Source organism: Pan troglodytes, chromosome 6, assembly GCF_028858775.2.
Source record: "Pan troglodytes isolate AG18354 chromosome 6, NHGRI_mPanTro3-v2.0_pri, whole genome shotgun sequence".
Lineage (NCBI taxonomy): Eukaryota > Metazoa > Chordata > Mammalia > Primates > Hominidae > Pan > Pan troglodytes.
Genome location: NC_072404.2, coordinates 72,285,767 through 72,304,888, shown reverse-complemented (window position 1 = coordinate 72,304,888; position 19,122 = coordinate 72,285,767). Strand labels below are relative to the sequence as shown.

The following is a 19,122-nucleotide window of genomic DNA, read 5'->3' as shown; positions in this document are numbered from 1 at the left end:
TCCTCATATGGCTGGGTATCTGAGGTGGGTAAAAGAAGGTTAGCAGCCTGACAGATTTCATTCCTAGCCTGTTGGAGGACTGGTGTCTGGGATGAGGTTGGGCCCCAGTAGAAAAGTACTACCATGTAAGAGTTCGAATGGGCTATACCTGGTAGGTTCATGGGCGGTGGCTCAGATCCTGAGAAGCACAAGTGGTAGGAGAACAGTCCAGTCCTTTCGGAGTTGGAGGGTGAGTTTTTAAGAGGCCGTTGGCTCTTTCAACCTTTCCTGAGGAATGAGGATGGTATGGGGTGTGGAGATTCCACTGGATGCCAAGGGCCTGGGAAACTGCCTGGGTGATTTGGCTAATGAAGGCTGGACCACTGTCAGATTGGATGGAAGTAGGGAGGCCGAAACAGGTAATAATATCTGTTAGAAGAGAGGTAAAAACTGCTGCGGCCTTTTCAGATCCAGTAGGGAAGGCCTCGACCCATCTGGTGAAGGTATCAACCCAAACTAGGAGGTACTTATATTTTTTGACACGAGGCATATGAGTGAAGTCAATTTGCCAATCTTGTGTAGTAGTAAACCCTCAGGCCTGATGTGCTGGGGAAGGAGGGGGCCTAAGAAAACCTTGGAGTGGCAGACAGAACATTGAGAAGTGATTGCTTTAAGGACGGACTTCCACGATGAGAAAGAAATAAGGGGCTCTAGGAGGCGAGCCAAAGGCTTGTATCCTACATGGAAGCGGTCATGGAGGGATGAGAGAATAGATTGCGCTTGTGAGGCAGGAAGAAGGAACTTTCTATGATCTAAGAACCACTTGCCTTGTGAGTTGGAAAGGACTAGCAGAGCAGGTTTTCAGAAGAAGAGTAGTAGGTAGGGATAACAGATGAGAAAGAAACATACCGGTCTTTTGGAGCAGAGACTGGAACGTCTGCAGACACTGAGGTGTTTGCCACCTCTTTTGCTGTTTTGCTGGCATGGGCATTTCCTTTAGTGATAGGGTCTGTTGGTTTTTGGCATCCTCTGCAGTGGACAACTCCAGCCTTGGCTGGCAGAAGAGCAGCCTTAAGGAGGGCCTTTATGAGAAAGGCATTGATAATGGAAGACCCTTGTGTGGTTAGAAAACCTCTTTCCACCCAGATGGCAGCACTGTGATGAAGGATGTGGAAAGCATACTTGGAATCAGTATAAATATTGACGTGCATTCCCTTAGAGAGAGACAGCGTGAGTTAAAGCAATTAGTTCAGCTTGCTGAGAGGTGGTGGAGGGTGGAAGTGCAGCAGCCTCGATAACAGATGTGTGGGACACAACAAACAGCATAACCTGCCTTGGCTGGTGAAAATTGGTTGGGCCTTGAAGAACTACCATCGATAAACCAAGTGTGGTCTGGGTTTGGGACTGGAAAAACAGAAATGTGAGGAGAAGGGGAGGATGCCATGTGTATTAAGGAGATGCAGTCATGTGGCTCAGGACATGTGTTGGGTGCTAAGTGAGAGGCTGGGTTGAAACTGGGTCCAAGAGCAATGGTTAGCATGGGGTTTAAAATAAAGAGCGAATAAAGCTGGAGGAGATGGGAGGAGAGTAGGTGTGTGAGGTGAGAGGAAGAAATGAGACTCTGGAGGTTGTGAGTGCTATAGAGGGTAACTGGGGTGTAACCAGTGATTTTGAGGGATTCTAGGAGTATTAGGGCAGTGGCCGCTGCAGCATGTAAACAGGGCAGCCAGCCTAGGACTGTGAGGTCAAGTTTAGATAAGTAGGCCACTGGTCGTGGGCCTGGCCCTTGTGTTAGGACCCCAACTGCACATCCCTTTACCTCTGCCATGTAGAGAGAGAAGGGCTGGGTGGAGTTGAGGAACGCCAGTGAGGAGGCTGTCTCAAGAGCTTTTTTCAGGGAGTGAAAGGATGAATGAGGGAAGGTTTGGGGTCTATGGGGTCAGCTAGGTTGCCTTTTGTAAGCTTATAAAGGGGTTTTGTTAAGAGGGCAAAACCAGGTACCTAGAGGTGGAAGTACCCAATGATGCCTAGGAAGGAGAGAAGCTGCTGTTTTTGAAGGGACTGGGGTCTAGGAGATTAGGTGAATACAGTCAGCGGGGGGAGTGCGGGTGTGCTGATGGAGAATTATGCTGAGATAAATAACAGAAGGGGAAGAAATTTGAGCTTTAGAAGGGGACATTCGGTACCCTTTAGAGTCTAAATGCTGAAGGAGTAGGAGGATATTCTGTTGGGAGGATTCCTAGGAGAGACTGCAGAGAAGATCATCGACATACTGGATGAGGTAGGAAAAGGAAGGCTGAAAAGAGAGTAGGTCGCAGGCAAGGGCTTGGCTAAAATAATGAGGGCTATTCCGGAAGCCCTGGGAAGAATGGTCCAGGTTAGTTGTTGGGACTGATGGGTGTCAGCGTCAGTCCAGGTGAAGGCAAAAAGAGGTTGAGAGGAGGGATGTAGGGGAATGGTGTAGAAGGCATCTTTTAGGCTGAAAACGGAATAATAGGTAGTGGTGGGAGGTATTCTGGACAAGAGAGTATATGGGTTTGGCACTATAGAATGGATGAAAAGTACAATCTGATTGATGAGACGAAGGTCTTGAACTAATCTGTAGGACTTGTCTGGTTTTTGAAAGGGAAGGATGGGAGAGTTAATGGGTACTAAGAGGCCATGTTGTAAAAAGTGGGTAAAAAGGCTTTAGGCCTTTTAGGGGTGGCATAGGGATAGGATACTGGCATTGGGCAGGGTAAGGATGGTTTGGCCTTAAAGGGATGATGAGGGGGGAGTGATCTGTAGCAAGGGAGGGAGAGATGATATCCCATACCCTGGGGTTGAGGAACAGAGACGTTAGAGGAGCTTGTGGGGATGGCGAAGGGTTGGGGAGAAGGGTGGCAAGGAGGTGTGGCTGTAGCCTAGGAATAGTGAGGGAGGCAGACAGTTTTGTTAGGATGCCTCGGCCGAGGAGAGGGACTGGACAAGCGAGGATGACTAAAAGGAGTGCAAAAAGGAGTGCTGATCTAGCTGACACACGAGTGGAGTCTGGAGAGGTCTGGAGGCTTTGCCGTCAATTCCCACAACAGTCATGGAGGCTAGGGAGACAGGTCCCTGAAAGGAGGGCAGGGTGGAGTGGGTGGCCCCCATATCGATCAAAAAGGGGATGGACTTACCCTCCACCTTAAGAGTTACCCGAGGTCCATGATGGTCCATGGGGCCTCCGAGGTGTTCGGGCAGTGTCATTCCTCAGCCGCCAAGCTGAGGAGATCAGAGAAGGAGTCAGCCAGGGGGCTGTGAGGTTAAGCTCCAGGAGCTCTAGGGATGGCAGCTAGAGTTGGACAGTCTGACTTCCAGTGAGGGCCTGCACAAACAGGGCATGGCTTAGGAGGAACCCCAGGCTGCAGGCATTCCTTGGCCCAGTGACTATTTTTATGGCACTTGAAGCATGGCCCTGGAGGGGCTGCTGGGCGCTGCGGTCTGGATGCCTTGAAATCCCTACAGGCCATTGGTGTGGCTGGGGTTCGTCTTATGGCGGAGGCAAGCATCTGTAATTCAGAAACACGCTGCCACCAGGTAGCCTCTTCCCTGTTACTGAACACCTTAAAGGCAAGGTTAATTAAATCCTGTTGTGGGGTTTGAGGGCCAGACTCTAATTTTTGAAGTTTTTTTCTAATGTCGGGAGCTGACTGGGTAATAAAATGCATGAGTCGGCCTTCTGGCCCTTGGCCCTTCAGGGTCTAAAGCTGGATTTATGGCCAGATGGGCCACAAACTGGGCTGGATTTTCGTCCTTGCCCTGAGTGATTTCTTTTAACTTATCATAATTGACAGCCTTATACGCAGCTTTTTGGAGTCCCTCTACTAAGCAAGTGATCATATAATCTCGCCCGGCCATACCAGGAGATCCTGTTTGATAGTTCCACTGGGGGTCCTCACGGGGGACCTCCCTGGCACCTTCCTGGAGACCTGGCTCAAGGCGCCAGTGGTCACCTGCATAGGACTGAGCTAGGGCCCAAACACCTTCCCATTCTTCAGGAGTGAGTGTAGAAGTGAGGATGACATTTAAGTCACTCCAGGTGAGGTTATCAGACTGAGTTAAATATTGAAATTCCTGGATATATTTAGTGGAGTCTTATGGAAAAGAACCTAAACACTGGCTGACCTGAGACAGGTCAGACAGGGAGAAAGAAATATGAACTCGGACTATCCCTTCAGCTCCAGCCACCTCTCAAAGGGGAAATAGTGGGGTGGGAGGAGGGGGATTTGAAGTGGGACCAAATTGTCAGCCAGTTCGGGTATGGGGCAGAGTAGGGACAGAAGGGATATAGGGAGGCATGGTATGGGTAGAAGGGGGACTGGGGTCTGGAGAAGGGTTGGGACCGGAGTCGGACGGGCAGGGAGGAGAAATATCGGAAGGGTCTGTGGACAAGAAGGACTCGCTGTCGCCAGAGGGTGGTAGGGGAGCAGATGGGAGGGACAGAAGGAGAATTTGAGACAAATTGCATTGGGAACAAGGGCTGGGGAGGGACCGAAGTGTAAAACATGCCTGGATGTATGGAACCTCAAACCATTTGCCCATTTTGTGACAAAAGTTGTCTAAGTCCCACAAAATAGAGAAATTGAAAGTGCCATTTTCTGGCCACTGAGAGCCACTGTCTAATTTATATTGGGGCCAGGCCATATTACAGAAGAAAATGAGATGTTTAGGTTCCAAATCAGGTGAAAGATGGAGGGGTTTTAGATTCCTAAGGACACAGTCCAAAGGACAAGGAGGAGGAATGGAGGGTGGAAGGGTGCCCATAATGAACAGCGGAGGACTGAAGAAACAGAGAGACAGGGAGAGAGAAACGAGAAGGAGAGCAACCACAAGGACCTTCAGCAGGTGTCCCCATCTGGGTTGTGCAGTGGATGAGTGGCCAAGGCACATGTCCCTGTGGTTGACCAGTCACCTAGGGAAGCCTGTCTTCCCAGAGATAATCCATGACCAATGTTAGATTTAGGAAACACAGACAGTGAGTGTCCTCTCCTCTCTAAGAAAAGGAAAGTTTGAGAAAGGATGGAGGTCTCTTACCTATCCGAAGGCAGAGGCGGGGCTTTTACAGAGCTGGTCCGAGGTACCGAGGTCGCGGGTGGGTCTCTTCAAGAAGTCGGGGGAAGGGGCTAGGGGACACGACTCCCAAAGGAGTTCCCCTATCCCGGATTTCAGCATCAAATGTGTGTTATGGCACAGTCTGGATTGAAGAGAAAACCCAAGCAGGCTTTGTGTGAGCTCGCACCCAAGTGAATAAATAGCCTCACTGCTCACACAAAGCCTGCTTGGGTCGTCTCTTCAATCCAGACTACACCATAACACAAAGTAAGGTTCCTCTTTCATCTCTGCTGCTCTCTTATCTTCTAGCCATTGAATGGGAGATCTATACTGGAATATGCCTGACAATTTCCACCAAAACATTTTGACGAACAATTGGAATATGACTTTGTTAATATAGTGGAATATATTTGAGCTTGCATCATGGGTAAGTGAAGAGCTATTATGGTTTTTGAGTGGCCACATCACCCTTATTTGTCTTGTAATAGCAGCATTCCAATTTAGTGAAATAAAAGACACTAAAATCATGCTTCCCTAATATTATCTCTATTGAATAAACTAGTAAGCATATCATACTAATATCTACTATAATAATTTGGTAGTAAATTTTCTTTCACATTGGATAAAATACCTAAGTATAAATAATTTTAGTGTACTAGTCATAATGTACGTAGGATTTTAAAATATTGTCTGTAACCATAATTCAATTAAAACACTTTATGTTTTGAAAGTATGAATAACAATATTAAAATGACTAAGGGATTCATTCAAAGTAAATATTGTGGCCTTATATTTATACTAGTGTAGAAAATACTGTTCAATTGATATGAATGCAGTTTGTCTACAAATGCTACACCCAACTATGCTAATTGTGCTGAAGTAATAAATAGAAACCAAAGAACAACTACATACTCCACTGTTCAGTTCATACACTGAACCTCGCTTTTGCAATGGAAGTATTTTAGCCTGCAAATATTAGATAATTATGTTGGATAATCCATTTTCTGTCAAAGGAATTTACTCAGCATTTTTTAGTCCTCATTATTCAGTACTGCTAAATTTAATACTATCTTTGTGCTCAACTTTTGTGTGCTCTTAAAATGAGTTTTGATTTAAACAAATCTGTGTCTACTTTAAAAGATTAAAAAATTTTAAAAAATTTGCCAAAGCAAAAACAAAGCAATAAACCTGAGGTCTCAGATAAAGACAATCCCAAATCAAGAACAATGACCAAAAATTTATTTAGCTATTAATATAATTTATGTATCGTTCAAAACAACAAAGACAAAAATCTACGTATAATTTAAATCCGTTAAGAAAAAAGAGATTAGCAAAATATCCTCCCTTATTTTTCACATAGGAGAATAAAGCCTCTTATTTCTAATTTTTATTTTCTCCTACAACAGACAGGTCTCTGGACATGTTTTTGAACTCCTGGACATCCTTTTTTTTTTTTTTTTTTTTTTTTGAGACAGAGTCTCGCTCTGTCGCCCAGGCTGGAGTGCAGTGGCTTGATCTTGGCTCACTGCAAGCCCTGCCTCGCGGGTTCACACCATTCTCCTGCCTCAGCCTCCCAAGTAGCTGGGTCTATAGGCACCCACTACCACGCCCGTCTAATTTTTTGTATTTTTAGTAGAGACAGGGTTTCACCGTGTTAGCCAGGATGGTCTCGATCTCCTGATCTCATGATCTGCCCGCCTCGGCCTCCCAAAGTGCTGGGATTACAGGCGTGAGCCACCACACCTAGCCGAACTCTTGGACATCTTAATTTTGCACACTGTATGCAACTGAAAGAATGTTATCAGAAAAAAAAATAGAAGAGAGAAAGGTGTTATTAAAAAAAATCCGGCGAGGTGCGGTGGCTCATGCCTGTAATCCCAGCACTTTGAGAGGCCAAGGCAGGTGGATCACCTAAGGTCATGAGTTCGAGACCAGCCTGACCAACATGGCAAAACCCCGTCTCTACTAAAAATACAAAAATTTGCCAGGCATGGTGATGCATGCCTGTAATCCCAGCTACTTGGGAAGCTGAGGCAGGTGAATGGCTTGAACCTGGGAGACGGAGGTTGCAGTGAGCCAAAATCATGCCACTGCACTCCAGCCTGGGCAACAAGAGTGAAACTCCATCTCAAAAAAAAAAAAAATCCATGGGTATGTTAATCAAGAAAAATGACAAGACAAATCTCAATCATTTTAGGAGGTTTTTTGCCAAAGTTAAGGATGTGTGCCCTGGAGACAAGTCTATGTCTTTCTTCCAAGATCATTTTGAGGACTTCATATTTAAAAGGAAAAGGGTGGGATGTTGGTAAGTATACAATTTTCATGTAAGAAGAGGATAGAAAAATACAGTCATTCATGCCTTTGTCTGGCTCAGTGAATCTGCATTTTTTTTAACATAAGATGACACAGACAAATAGGGCAGAAGAAAAATGCAGGGAACCTGAATTTTTACATAAGATAACATAGACAAAATGGGGCAGAGGAACAGATAGGCATCTGTGTCTGATGGAAAGGGGAGTGACTGAACCTATAAACTATCAATTTACATTTCTATGATAAAATTTTAACAGAAACACCTTGGGGTAAAGATCTGCAGCTCACTAGGAATTTTATTGTGGACACATATGGGGGGAGGTATGCAGCTTTTCATCTTTTAACCATCTTATTTAGGAACCAAAAGGGAAAGGCAGGTTTGTGTGACCCAGTTCTCAGATTAACTTCTCTCTTTGGCTTAATGAGTTTGGAGTCCCAAGATTTAATTTGCTTTCACAGGTGCACATGAATAAAGCAATTTCTTAGAGATTTATAAAGAGACTTAGATTCTGACACAATAATAGTGGGAGACTACAACACCCCACAGACACTAATAAATCACTGAGGCAAAAAATTAACAAAGATATCAGGACCTAAATGTAACACTTGACCAAATAGTCCTAATAGACAGCTACAGAACTCTTCATCTACAAACTACATAATATACGTTTTTCTCATCACCATATGGCACATACTGTAAAACTGACCACAATCAGAAATAAAACAATTCTCAGCAAATTCAAACATCCCAAAATTATACCAACCACAAACTTAGATCATAGCCTGATAAAAATATAATTGAATACAAAGAAAACCACTTGAAACATACAATTACATACAAATTAAAAAACCTGGGCTGGGCATGGTGGCTCATGCCTGTAGTCCCAGCACTTTGGGAGGAAGAGGCAGGCAGATCACTTGAGGTCAGGAGTTTGAGACCAGCCTGACCAACATGGTGAAACCCTGCCTCTATTAAATATACAAAAATTAGCCGGGCGTGGTGGTGCATGCCTGTAATCCCAGCTACTCGGGAGGCTGAGGCACAGAATCACTTGGGCCCGGGAGGCAGAGGTTGCGGTGAGCCGAGATTGTGCCACTGCACTCCAGACTGGGTGACAGAGTGAGACTCTGTCTCACAAAACAAACAAACACCTGCACCTGAATGACTTTTTAGTAAATAATAAAATTAAGGGAGAAATCAAGAAATTCTTTGGAACAAATGAGAACAAAGTACTGCAACACAGCTGACACAGTGTTAAGAGGGAAATTTATAGCACCAAATGTTCACATTAAAAAGTTAAAAAGATCTCAATTTAACAAACTAACATTATAAATAAAAGCATGAGAGCAGCAAGAGGAAACCAACTTCTAAACTAGCAGAAGGCAAGAAATAACCAAAATCACATCTGTACCAAAGGAAATTTAGACATGAAAAACTATACAAAAGATCAAGAAACCTAGGAGTTAAATCTTTGAAAAAATTAATAAGTTAAATAAACCACTAGTTAGATTCATGACAAAGACAAGATCCAAATAAACACAATTAGAAATGACAAAAGAAGCATTACCACTGACCCCACAAAAACACAAATAACTGTTGAAGTCTGCTATGAACACCTCTATGCACACAAACTAGAAAATCTAAAAGAAATGGATAAATTCCTGAACAAATACATCCTCCCAAGACTGAGCAGAAAAAGAAATTGAATCCCTGAATAGACCAATAACAAGCTCCAAAACTAAATTACTAATAAATAGCCAAGCAACCAAAAAAGGCTCAGGACCAGAGAGATTTACAGCTGAATTTTACCAGATGTACAAAGAAGAGCTGGTACCATTTCTTCTAAAACTATTCCAAAAAATTGAGAAGGCACTCTTCCCAACTCATTATATAAGAACAGTATCATATGATACCAAAACCTGACAGAGATATAACAAAAAAAGAAAACTTCAGGTCAATATCCTTGATGACCATTTATGCAAAAATCATCAGCAAAATACCGGCAAATTGAATCCAGCAGCACATCATAAAAGCTAATCCACTATGATCAAGTAGACTTTATCCCTGGCATATAAGGTTGGTTCAACATACACAAATCAATAAATGTGATTCATCACATAAACAGAAATACAGACAAAAACCACAAGATTATCGCAATAGATGCAGAAGAAGCTTTCAATAAAATTCAACATCCTTCGCATTAAAATAATTAAAGGCCCTCAACAAAGTAGGCACTGAAGCTACATACTTCAAAATAATGAGTTATCTATGAGGAATCCACAACCAACATATGGAATGGACAAAGCTAGAAGCATTTCTCCATGAAAACTGGCACAAGACTAGGATGCTTTCTCTCACCACTCCTATTCAACATAGAATTGGTAGTCCTCACTAGAGCAATCAGGCAAGCGACAAAAATAAAAGGCATCCAAATAGTAAGCAAACAAGTGAAACTATCCCTGTTTGCAGACAACATATCTAGAAAAGCCTATAGTCCTCACAGAAAAGCTCTTTAAACTGAAAAATAACTGAAGCAAAATTTCAGAATACAAAATAAATGCACAAAAATCAGTAGCATCCCTCTACATCAACAACATCCAAGATGAAAACCAAATCAAAAACACAATCTCATTCACAATTGCTACAAAAAGAATATTTAGGAATACAGCTAACCAGGAAAGTGAAAGATCTCTACAACAACAATTACAAAACACTGCTTAAAGAAGTTAGATATGACACAAATAAATGGAAAATCATTTTATGCTCTTGGATAGAAAAGATCAAAATTATTAAAATGGCCATACTGCCCAAAGAAATGTACAGATCTAATATTATTCCCATCAAACTCCCAAAAACATTCTTAGCAGAGCTTAAAAAAAAAAACCACCTATTTTAAAATTCATATGGAACAACAAAGAGCTCAAATAGCCAAGGCAATTCCAAGCAAAAAGAATAAAGCTGGCGGCACTGCATTACCTGAATTCAAACTATACTTCAGGGCTACAGTAACCAAAGAAGCATGGTAGTGGTAAAAAATAAATAAATAAAAAACAACAACAACAACAACAACAAAAAACAGACCAATAGACCAGTGCAACACAATAGAGCCCAGAAATAATGCCACACACCTACAGCCATTTGGTCTTCTCACAAAGCTGACATGAGGAATGCGGGAAGAATTCCGTATTTAATAAACGATGCTAGAATAACTAGCTAACACTATGTAGAACATTGAAAGTGGATACCTTTCCTACACCATATATAAAAATCACTCAACATGAGTTACAGATTTAAATGTTAAACTTAAAATTATAAAATACCCTGGAAGACTAACCTAGGAAATACCATTCTAACATAGAAACTGACAGAGATTTCATGATGAAGATGCCAAAAGCAATTGCAACAAAAGCTAAAACTGACAAATAGGATGTAATTAAACTAGCTATTTCACAGCAATGGAAACTATCAACAGACAAACTACAGAATAAAATAAAATATTTGCAAACTATGCTTCTGACAAAGGTCTAATATCCAGCATCCATAAGAAACAAACAAATTTGTAAGAAAAACACAAACAACCTTATTAAAAAGTAGGCAAAAAACATGAACAGATGCTTTTCAAAAGAAGACATACATGTGGCTAAAAAGTAAATTTTAAAAATGCTCTGTCAGGCGCGGTGGCTCATGCCTATAATCCCAGCACTTTGGGAGGCCAAGGCGGGTGGATCACGAGGTCAGGAGTTTGAGACCAGCCTGACCAAGATGGTGAAACCCCATCTCTACTAAAAATACAAAAATTAGCCAGGCACGGTGGCAGGCACCTGTAATCCCAGCTACTTGGGAGGCTGAGGCAGAAGAATCGCTTGAACTCAGGCGGGAGAGGTTGCAGTGAGCCAAGATCGTGCCACTGCACTCCAGCCTGGGCGACAGAGTGTGACTCCATCTCAAATAAATAAATAAATAAATAAATAAATGCTCATCACTAATCATTAGAGAAATGCAGAGAAAAACTACAATGAGATACCATCTCATACCAGTCAGAATGGCTGTTAATAACAGATGCTGGCAAGGTTGAAGGGAAAAGGGAATGCTTGTACACTGCCTGTGGGAGTGTAAATTAGTTCAACCATTGTGAAAAGCAGTGTGGTGATTCCTCACAGAACTAGAAACAGAATTACCATTTGACCCAGACACCTCATAATTGGGTTTATACCCAAAGAAATATAAATTATTCTATCACAGAGACACATGCACATGCATGTTCACTGCAGCACTATTCACATAGCAAAGATATGGAATCAACCAAATACCTATCGATGGTAGACTGGATAAAGAAAATATGGTATGGTAGGGCATGGTGGCTCACACCTGTAACCACAGCACTTTCGTAAGCTGAGGCATGCAGATTTGCGGAACTCAAAAGTTCAAAACCAGACTGAGCAATGTGGAAGAACCACGTCTTTACAAAAAATACAAAAAGAAAAATTAGCCGGGCATAATGATACACATCTGTAGTTCCAGCTACTTGGAGGGCTTAGGTAGGAGGATTGCTTGAGCCAGGGAGGTTGAGGCTGCAGTGAGCCAAGATCACACCACTGCACTTCAGCCTGTGCGACAAGATGAGACCCTGTCTCCAAAAATAATTATAATAAAAATAAAATAAAACAAAATATTTAATACAAACAAAATATGATACATAAACATCATGGAATACCATGTGGCCATAAAAAAGAACAAGAGCACGTCCTTTGCAGCAACATGGATAAAGCTGGAGACCATTAGCCATAGAAAACTAATGCAGAATAGAAAACCAAATATATTTTCTCATGTATAAGAGCTAAATAATAAGAACACGTGGACACAAAGAGGGGAACAACAGAGGCTTAGCTGAGGGTGGAAGGTGAAAGAACAAAAAGGGTCGCCAGCCGGGCGCGGTGGCTCACTCCTGTAATCCCAGCACTTTGGGAGGCCGAGGCGGGTGGATCACAAGGTCAGGAAATCGAGACCATCCTGGTTAACACGGTGAAACCCCATCTCTACTAAAAAATACAAAAAAAAATTTAGCTGGGCTTGGTGGCGGGCACCTGTAGTCCCAGCTACTCGGGAGGCTGAGGCAGGAGAATGGCCTGAACCGGGGAGGCGGAGCTTGCAGTGAGCAGAGATCGCGCCGCTGCACTCCAGCCTGGGCAACAGAGCGAGACTCTGCCTCAAAACAAAAACAAACAAACAAACAAAAAAAGAACAAAAAGGATCAAAAAAATACTTGTTTGGTGCTATGTTTACTATCTCAGCGATAAAATAATCTGCACACGAAACCACCGACACAATTTTACCTATATAACAAACTGCACGTGTACCCCAAAACAGAAATAAAAGTTAAAAGGAAAAAAATCCATGGGTGGGGGAGAATGCCATGTAGGTGGGAGGAATGGTCTGTGCTACAGATAGTGGCCCAGATGGGGCTGTCCTCTGATTTATTTGCGTCCATGCAGGCAGATGAGATTATGAACAGGTGGTCCAGAATCCTTGGTTGGTGGAGAGAGCAGGCTGCTGCTGCAGATTCAGTGTCTGGGAATAGGAATATGTCAGGAGACTTGTAGACACTTTGGTGGGTTTTTGGCAAAAAACACTAGAATAAAAAAATGCTGTAGTGAAATTCCTAAGGGAGGTGCCTAGTCCTGGGAGGGGTGTGGACACATCAATGTATAATGGGTATGTTTGTGAGTGGGTGGAAATTCTGGGATGGCAGCTGCGAGAAAAGGGGGTCTATAATCAGACCTCCTTTCCTCTAAGTTTTCAGTCCTCTCTCACCATGGAAGGAGACCTGGAATCACAGGACAATGGGCAGTGTGACAGTCTGTGTACAGGAGAGTAGAGCGTCGCATTCCCAGACACCCAGAGTTCCACTCCAGGCCAGGCCTCTGTGATATCTTTCTTTTGGCACCAAATCTGTAAAGTTTGCTTAACACCAAGCAATTCTCCAAAACTAACACATTGTTTAACATTTGAATTCTGACCCCAGAGTCAGCAGACCCTGATTCAGGGCTCAGTCCCACAACACTGTCCTCACTGCAGATGCCAGTCAAAAACCATATGGGCCCATCTGTGCTTCTAAACTACTGTTTGAAAATTTAGAATTCCCATAACTCCTTCAAGTTCAATAATTTGATAAAGCTACTCACAGAACTCTGCAAAACACTGTGGTTATGTCGACCAGTTTACTATACAAGATACAACCCAGGAAAATTCAAACGGAAAAAATGTATAGGACAAAGAAAAGAGATGGGGAAAGATGAAGCACATAGATAATCCTGGTAAATAGCTGTGATTAATAAAAGTCCCCATCCTTCGTGTTCTCCAGGAACAGTTTATGAAAAGAAACACCCTTCCCATTATGACTTAGATGGTACTCTTTTTCTTAACTGTTTAATAACCAAACACTCACTCTGCATATTTTCTTTTTCATATTAAAAAATTAGCTGAATTTTTCTTCAGTGGCCAAAAGAAAGTTCTTCTTAATCAAACTTCACTTAAGTTTATCTCCTTTCCACAGGCTCCTGAACTTTGAAGTACCCTCAGTCTGAGCCAACATACAACCCCATTTTTTGTCCCTCCTAAAGACTTGATGACTTCAGGATAAAAGTGTTCTAATCTAGTATTTGATTTTTTTCACCCTCCATTTGCCATTCCCCTGTGACCTTCTTTCTAAACTTCTTTGCTCCTCCCTAAAAAAAAAAGTCTTTGTCTGCCTTAAACTTTGCAATTCTCAAAGATCTTTTAGTTGGTATTTCCTTCTGTTGCAATACTCCTTTAAAATTCAGAATTTTTTTTACAGAAACCTCATTCTGTTTTTACAAAAAGTAAAATACTGCCTCAAAACGATAACAACTTCATCTTTAGTAAGACTCTCTCATTCCCCTTCCATCTTAACGTTAACTGCATCTGCCTGTGGGTCCCCCGACGTCCAGGGCTCTGTAGCTTCTCTCAGAATAAAGGCTTCTTCCATGGCTGGGGTGAGCAGGGGAGGCTTCCAAGAAAGAACTAACTGGGCCTTTAATAACCTCCCTTCCCTTTGCAGGCTCAATATTAGCCTTAGCTTGGAATCACTGGGCACAAACTTTAATTTCCATGTCAAGGTTATTCACTTGGGTTTTGAAACTGCTTTAAAAATTTGGCAAAATTATGCACAGTATTTATATATGGGAAGGAAATTTTTTTTTTCTTTTTTTTTGAGACAGAGTCTCGCTCTGTTGCCCAGCCTGGAGTGCAGTGGTACACTCTTGGCTCACTGCAACCTCTGCCTCCCAGATTCAAGCGATTCTCCTGCCTCAGCCTACCGAGTAGCTAAGACTACAGGTGCCTGTCACCCACACCTGGCTAATTTTTCAGTAGAGACGGGGCTTCACCATGTTGGCCAGGCTGGTCTTGAACTCTTGACCTCAGGTGATCCGCCTGCCTCAGCCTCCCAAAGTGCTGGGATTACAGGCGTGAGCCACTGCACCCAACCAAGGGAAGGAAATTTTAAGGTGCTTACATTTCATACCTCAGTAAGAAATGCAAAGTATTTATTTCTTTCAGATGATAAATGTATTATTCTATTATTTTCATTAAAAATTAGGTAGTAATCAATTAGTCATATGGGATTAGTAATCAAGAAGTCATACTTCTAGGAGGTACCAACTTTCATCTCATAAAATTTAGCATTAACCAGCTGGGTGCAGTGGCTCATGCCTGTAATCCCTTGGGAGACCAAGGCGGGCGGATCACTTGAGGTCAGGAGTTCAAGGCCAGCCTGCCCAACATGGTGAAACCCCGTGTCTAATAAAACTACAAAAATTACCTGGGCATGGTGGTGCATGCCTGTAATCCCAGCTACTTGGGAGGTTGAGGCAGGAGAATTGCTTGAGCCCGGAAGGCAGAGGTTTCAGTGAGCCGAGATCGCACCACTGCCCTTCAGCCTGGGCAACATCTCAAAAAAAAAAAAAAAAAAAAAAAAAAATTAGCGTTATCCTCACAAATCAAGATGATAGGATATAGAACAGAGGTATTCACTGTAACAAAAGTACCCTGCAAAAAGAGGAACTGATGCTTTCATAAATCTATGTAACTCATCAATTATCTACCACATTTTCTTGTAAAAATGTATTCATTTTCTACAGTCAAAATGGAAGAGAGGTTTTTTTCCTTTTTGTTTCCCTGCTAGCACTCTAAAAACTAAGCCTTGGAATACCGTTGGACATCACCCAGCCATAAAAAACACACCTGAGTAAATTCCTAAACTAAGTCTGGGAAAGAAAAAGGTAAATGAGAATTCTTAATAAATGGAATATATGATTAGATATTATTTTTCTCTGAAACTCACCTCTTTTATGCTCTGTAAATATTTTCTTAACTTTTAAATCATACTAATAAAATGCAAGTTATAGTTATAAAACTGAAATCAAAATAAGTGAACAAATCTTTTCAAGGTGACAAACCCAGGGAGTGGCGGGGCTGATTAGAAAACAGATGGGTCTGATGAGTTCATGTCCTTTGCAGGGACATGGATAAAGCTGGAAACCATCATTCTCAGCAAGGACAAAAAACCAAACACCGCATGTTCTCACTTATAGGTGGGAATTGAACAATGAGAACACATGGACACAGGAAGGGGAACATCACACACTGGGGCCTGCTGTGGGGTGGGGGGAGGGGGGAGGGATAGCATTAGGAGATATACCTAATGCTAAATGACGAGTTACTGGGTGCAGCACACCAACATGGCACATGTGTACATATGTAACAAACCTGCACGTTATGCACATGTACCCTAAAACTTAAAGTATAATAATAATAATAAAAAAGAAAACAGATGTGTCTGACTCGTGTCAAGTCAGGCCACCCAAACACTAGATTCTCCTACCCCATCCTGCTCACTTAAGTGCTCAATGACCACCCTCTCTGTAGACACTGCCCTATGCCTCAGTGACTACTCCAAGTGCATTTCATTTTGCAAGTTCTTGTACCATCTCACTGGGGTCAAGTTTGATTTTTTTTTTTTTTTTTTTTGTCTTCTGGAATACTATTTTTTCTTTCGCAAATCTTAGAGAATCCAGGGGGCAGAAATTATTTCTGAGTTTTCCTCTCAATACCAGCATCTGATTGGCTGACCAGCAATGTACCTCTGAGAAATGGAAGTCGGGTTGAGTGAACACAATCTTAATGCCTCAAAGGGTTAGCTTTCCAAAGGAAGGGTATACCAGGAGATTCCTCTCAGCCCCAGGGCATCCACCTGCTCCCTTGAGAGGCTACACTCCAACCTCAGATTGTCCTATGTCTCCCATTCCCAGCTACCCAGAGTTCCATTCCAGGCCAGGAGCTGAAATTTACTAGAGATTCTAGCATACACAGCCACAGTTGATATCTTGATTTACCCCCAGACAGTACTGAAACCCAAGACCAGGAGAAAACTGAAAGGTGGCTGAGGACACATCACCCTGTAAAGTTTCCAAAGGGAAACCTTGACCCAAAAACATTCTGATAAGATCTCTGCGCCTAGGGAAGATAAAAGGAAAATAGGCACAGACTTTTTTTTACAATACAGTGTCAGGGGATTATTTTTTGTTTTCTTCTCATTGGAAATATTTTCAAATAGCAAACAATTTGTTTAAAGTGCCACCCAATAATTTGTCAACAATGATTAATTAAAATACAGTATCTAAAATGTACACTAAAGGACAAATAGTTGATAATGTGAATTAGGGAGGGGAAGCTGGCATTTGGGAATGTCAAAGGAAACTGGAAATTTAGCATTTTACTGAAAGTCAGTTAGGCTAAAAGAATGGGGAATAGGGAGTAGTCTTGAGACCCTGCTTGAGACACGTGAAAGTTGCAGGGGAAAATCTGTCCCCTGTGGAGTGTGAAAATAACTAAATGGCAGGCAATTAGACTGAGGTGGCTCTAGTCCCAGCGTTTTTACTTTTTAAAAAATCTAACTCAAATGCTTTTTTTTGTAAATTACTACATTGGGGAAAACAAAATTTAGACTTAATCAACCATGAACTGCCAATTAAGCTCTGATTACGTGACCAGAAAATTTCCACCTTCATCTAAAACTAAGAAACTACGTAACTCTACCTAACCAATTATTGAGTTTGCTTTCCTTCATCATGCACCTTATAAAAGTCTTTTCTTCAAGCCCCTCCCATGGAAAATAAACTACAAACCACAGCTGGGTGCTCTATAATTCTTCAATTACTCTTTGATTAAATTCTTTAATATTTTTGTGGTGACTTCCATAGATTTGTAAGAGAAAAAAGATGGACTAGGAACCCCACAGACTAAAGCTTTTCCCATTCATGAACCCCGCATCCCGAGTCAGGATTCTCCCCTGATGACCCTCCCGGCATCCCTGCACAATCGGGGAGAGATGCCGCGCTGCGGGTGCAAAGCCGCCCGGAGAGGGCTCCAGGCCAGGGCACAGTCACTGCGCAGGGAGGAGACAGGACGCCCAGGGTCCCGGCTATCAGCCCAGCCGCCATCTTACGGCTGAAGGGGACTGAGGACCGAGCTGCGCCAAGGAGAACTCGGGGCCGCGGGGGACTGAGGGCCGAGCTGCGCCAAGGAGAACTTGGGGCCGCGGACTTTGGAGGCCCGAGTCCAGCCACAGCCACTTCCGATCGGTTCCAACCAGCCCCTCCCCCTCTCTCGGGATGTCGGACCCAGCACTCTCACCATTTCTAGGTTTCCAGGGAGTCCCGGCGTCTTAGCTGTGGATCTCCCAATATCTGCAGGTCACAGGGACACAGAGGCTGGGCCTCTAGGAGCAGAGGACACTGAGCAGTGAAGAGGAGAGCAGGAGCTCCGGCTGCAGCCAGAGACAAAGGCCCCGCCAAATCCCGGAAGCCGTCCTGTCCGCTCCAGCTGCGTGCCTGATTGGACGGTTCCTAGCCCAGCAGTCCTGATTGGATAACGTTTGCTGCCCTGCTCCCTCAGGCCCTGAGTGACAGAAGCTGTGCTCAGACGCTGGGCTGGAAGAAGATAAAGTGAAACCTAAGCTGCAGCCTTTTCAGGCAGGGCTCCTCCCTGAGTTGAGCCAGGTCCACCCCAGAAGGCATTTGCATTTAACCTGTATATAAAGTCATATGCATTTATAAATAATATATTATGTGGCTATTCACACATGAAAATAATATAACGATTATTTTAAAATTCCAGATTTTATGCCTTTTCTGAATTCTGGTCCTTTGAGCAGGCCGATTGAGAGTTTAAAAAGGAGGCAATCCTCTGAAATAAAACGTGAGCCACATGTGTATTCTAAATTTTCTAGCAGTCAAACTTCAAGAAGGAAGAAGAAGGCCAGGCGCGGTGGCTCACGCCTGTAATCCCAGCACTTTGGGAGGCCGTGGTGGGCGGATCACGAGGTCAGGAGATCGAGACCATCCTGGCTAACACGGTGAAATCCCGTCTCTACTAAAAATACAAAAAATTAGCCCGGCGCGGTGGCGGGCGCCTGTAGTCCCAGCTACTCGGGAGGCTGAGGCAGGAGAATGGTGTGAACCCAGGAGGCAGAGCTCGCAGTGAACCGAGATAGTGCCACTGCACTCCAGCCTGGACGACGGAGTGAGACTCCGTCTCAAAAAAAAAAAAAAAAAGGAAGGAAGAAGAAACAGGTGGAATTCATTCTAACCATTTAATTAACCCACTATATCAAAAATATTATATTAATATCTGAGCAATATGTAATTATTAATAAAGTGTGTATATTTTTGGAACTA

General features: G+C 43.0%; 2 protein-coding genes across 5 annotated transcripts in view; both read right to left on the bottom strand.

Annotated features, from left to right (window-relative positions):
- Positions 1-18,375, bottom strand: part of ZNF107 (zinc finger protein 107) — a 44,329-nt gene extending 25,954 nt beyond the window's left edge. The window contains exons 1-2 of one of the 4 annotated variants that reach the window (XM_063814240.1): positions 18,080-18,375; positions 5,035-5,194 (exon numbers count right to left, since the gene is read on the bottom strand). Coding sequence is in view for 1 of the 4 variants with exons in the window: in XM_016958694.4 (XP_016814183.2) it covers positions 18,080-18,082 (3 nt within the window). In the remaining 3 variants the exon portion in view is untranslated. The remainder of the gene's footprint in view (positions 1-5,034; positions 5,195-18,079) is intronic. The other 3 variants (XM_063814241.1, XM_063814242.1, XM_016958694.4) reach the window with 3 other exon arrangements.
- LOC134810429 (putative uncharacterized protein encoded by LINC00269) lies at positions 6,601-15,231 on the bottom strand. The gene is made up of 3 exons (XM_063814260.1): positions 11,097-15,231; positions 10,081-10,082; positions 6,601-6,963 (listed from the first exon to the last, which is right to left on the bottom strand). The coding sequence occupies exons 1-3, from the start codon at positions 11,396-11,398 to the stop codon at positions 6,887-6,889; spliced, it is 381 nt and encodes a 126-aa protein (XP_063670330.1). The 5' UTR covers positions 11,399-15,231; the 3' UTR covers positions 6,601-6,886.
- Positions 18,376-19,122: the final 747 nt, after the last annotated feature.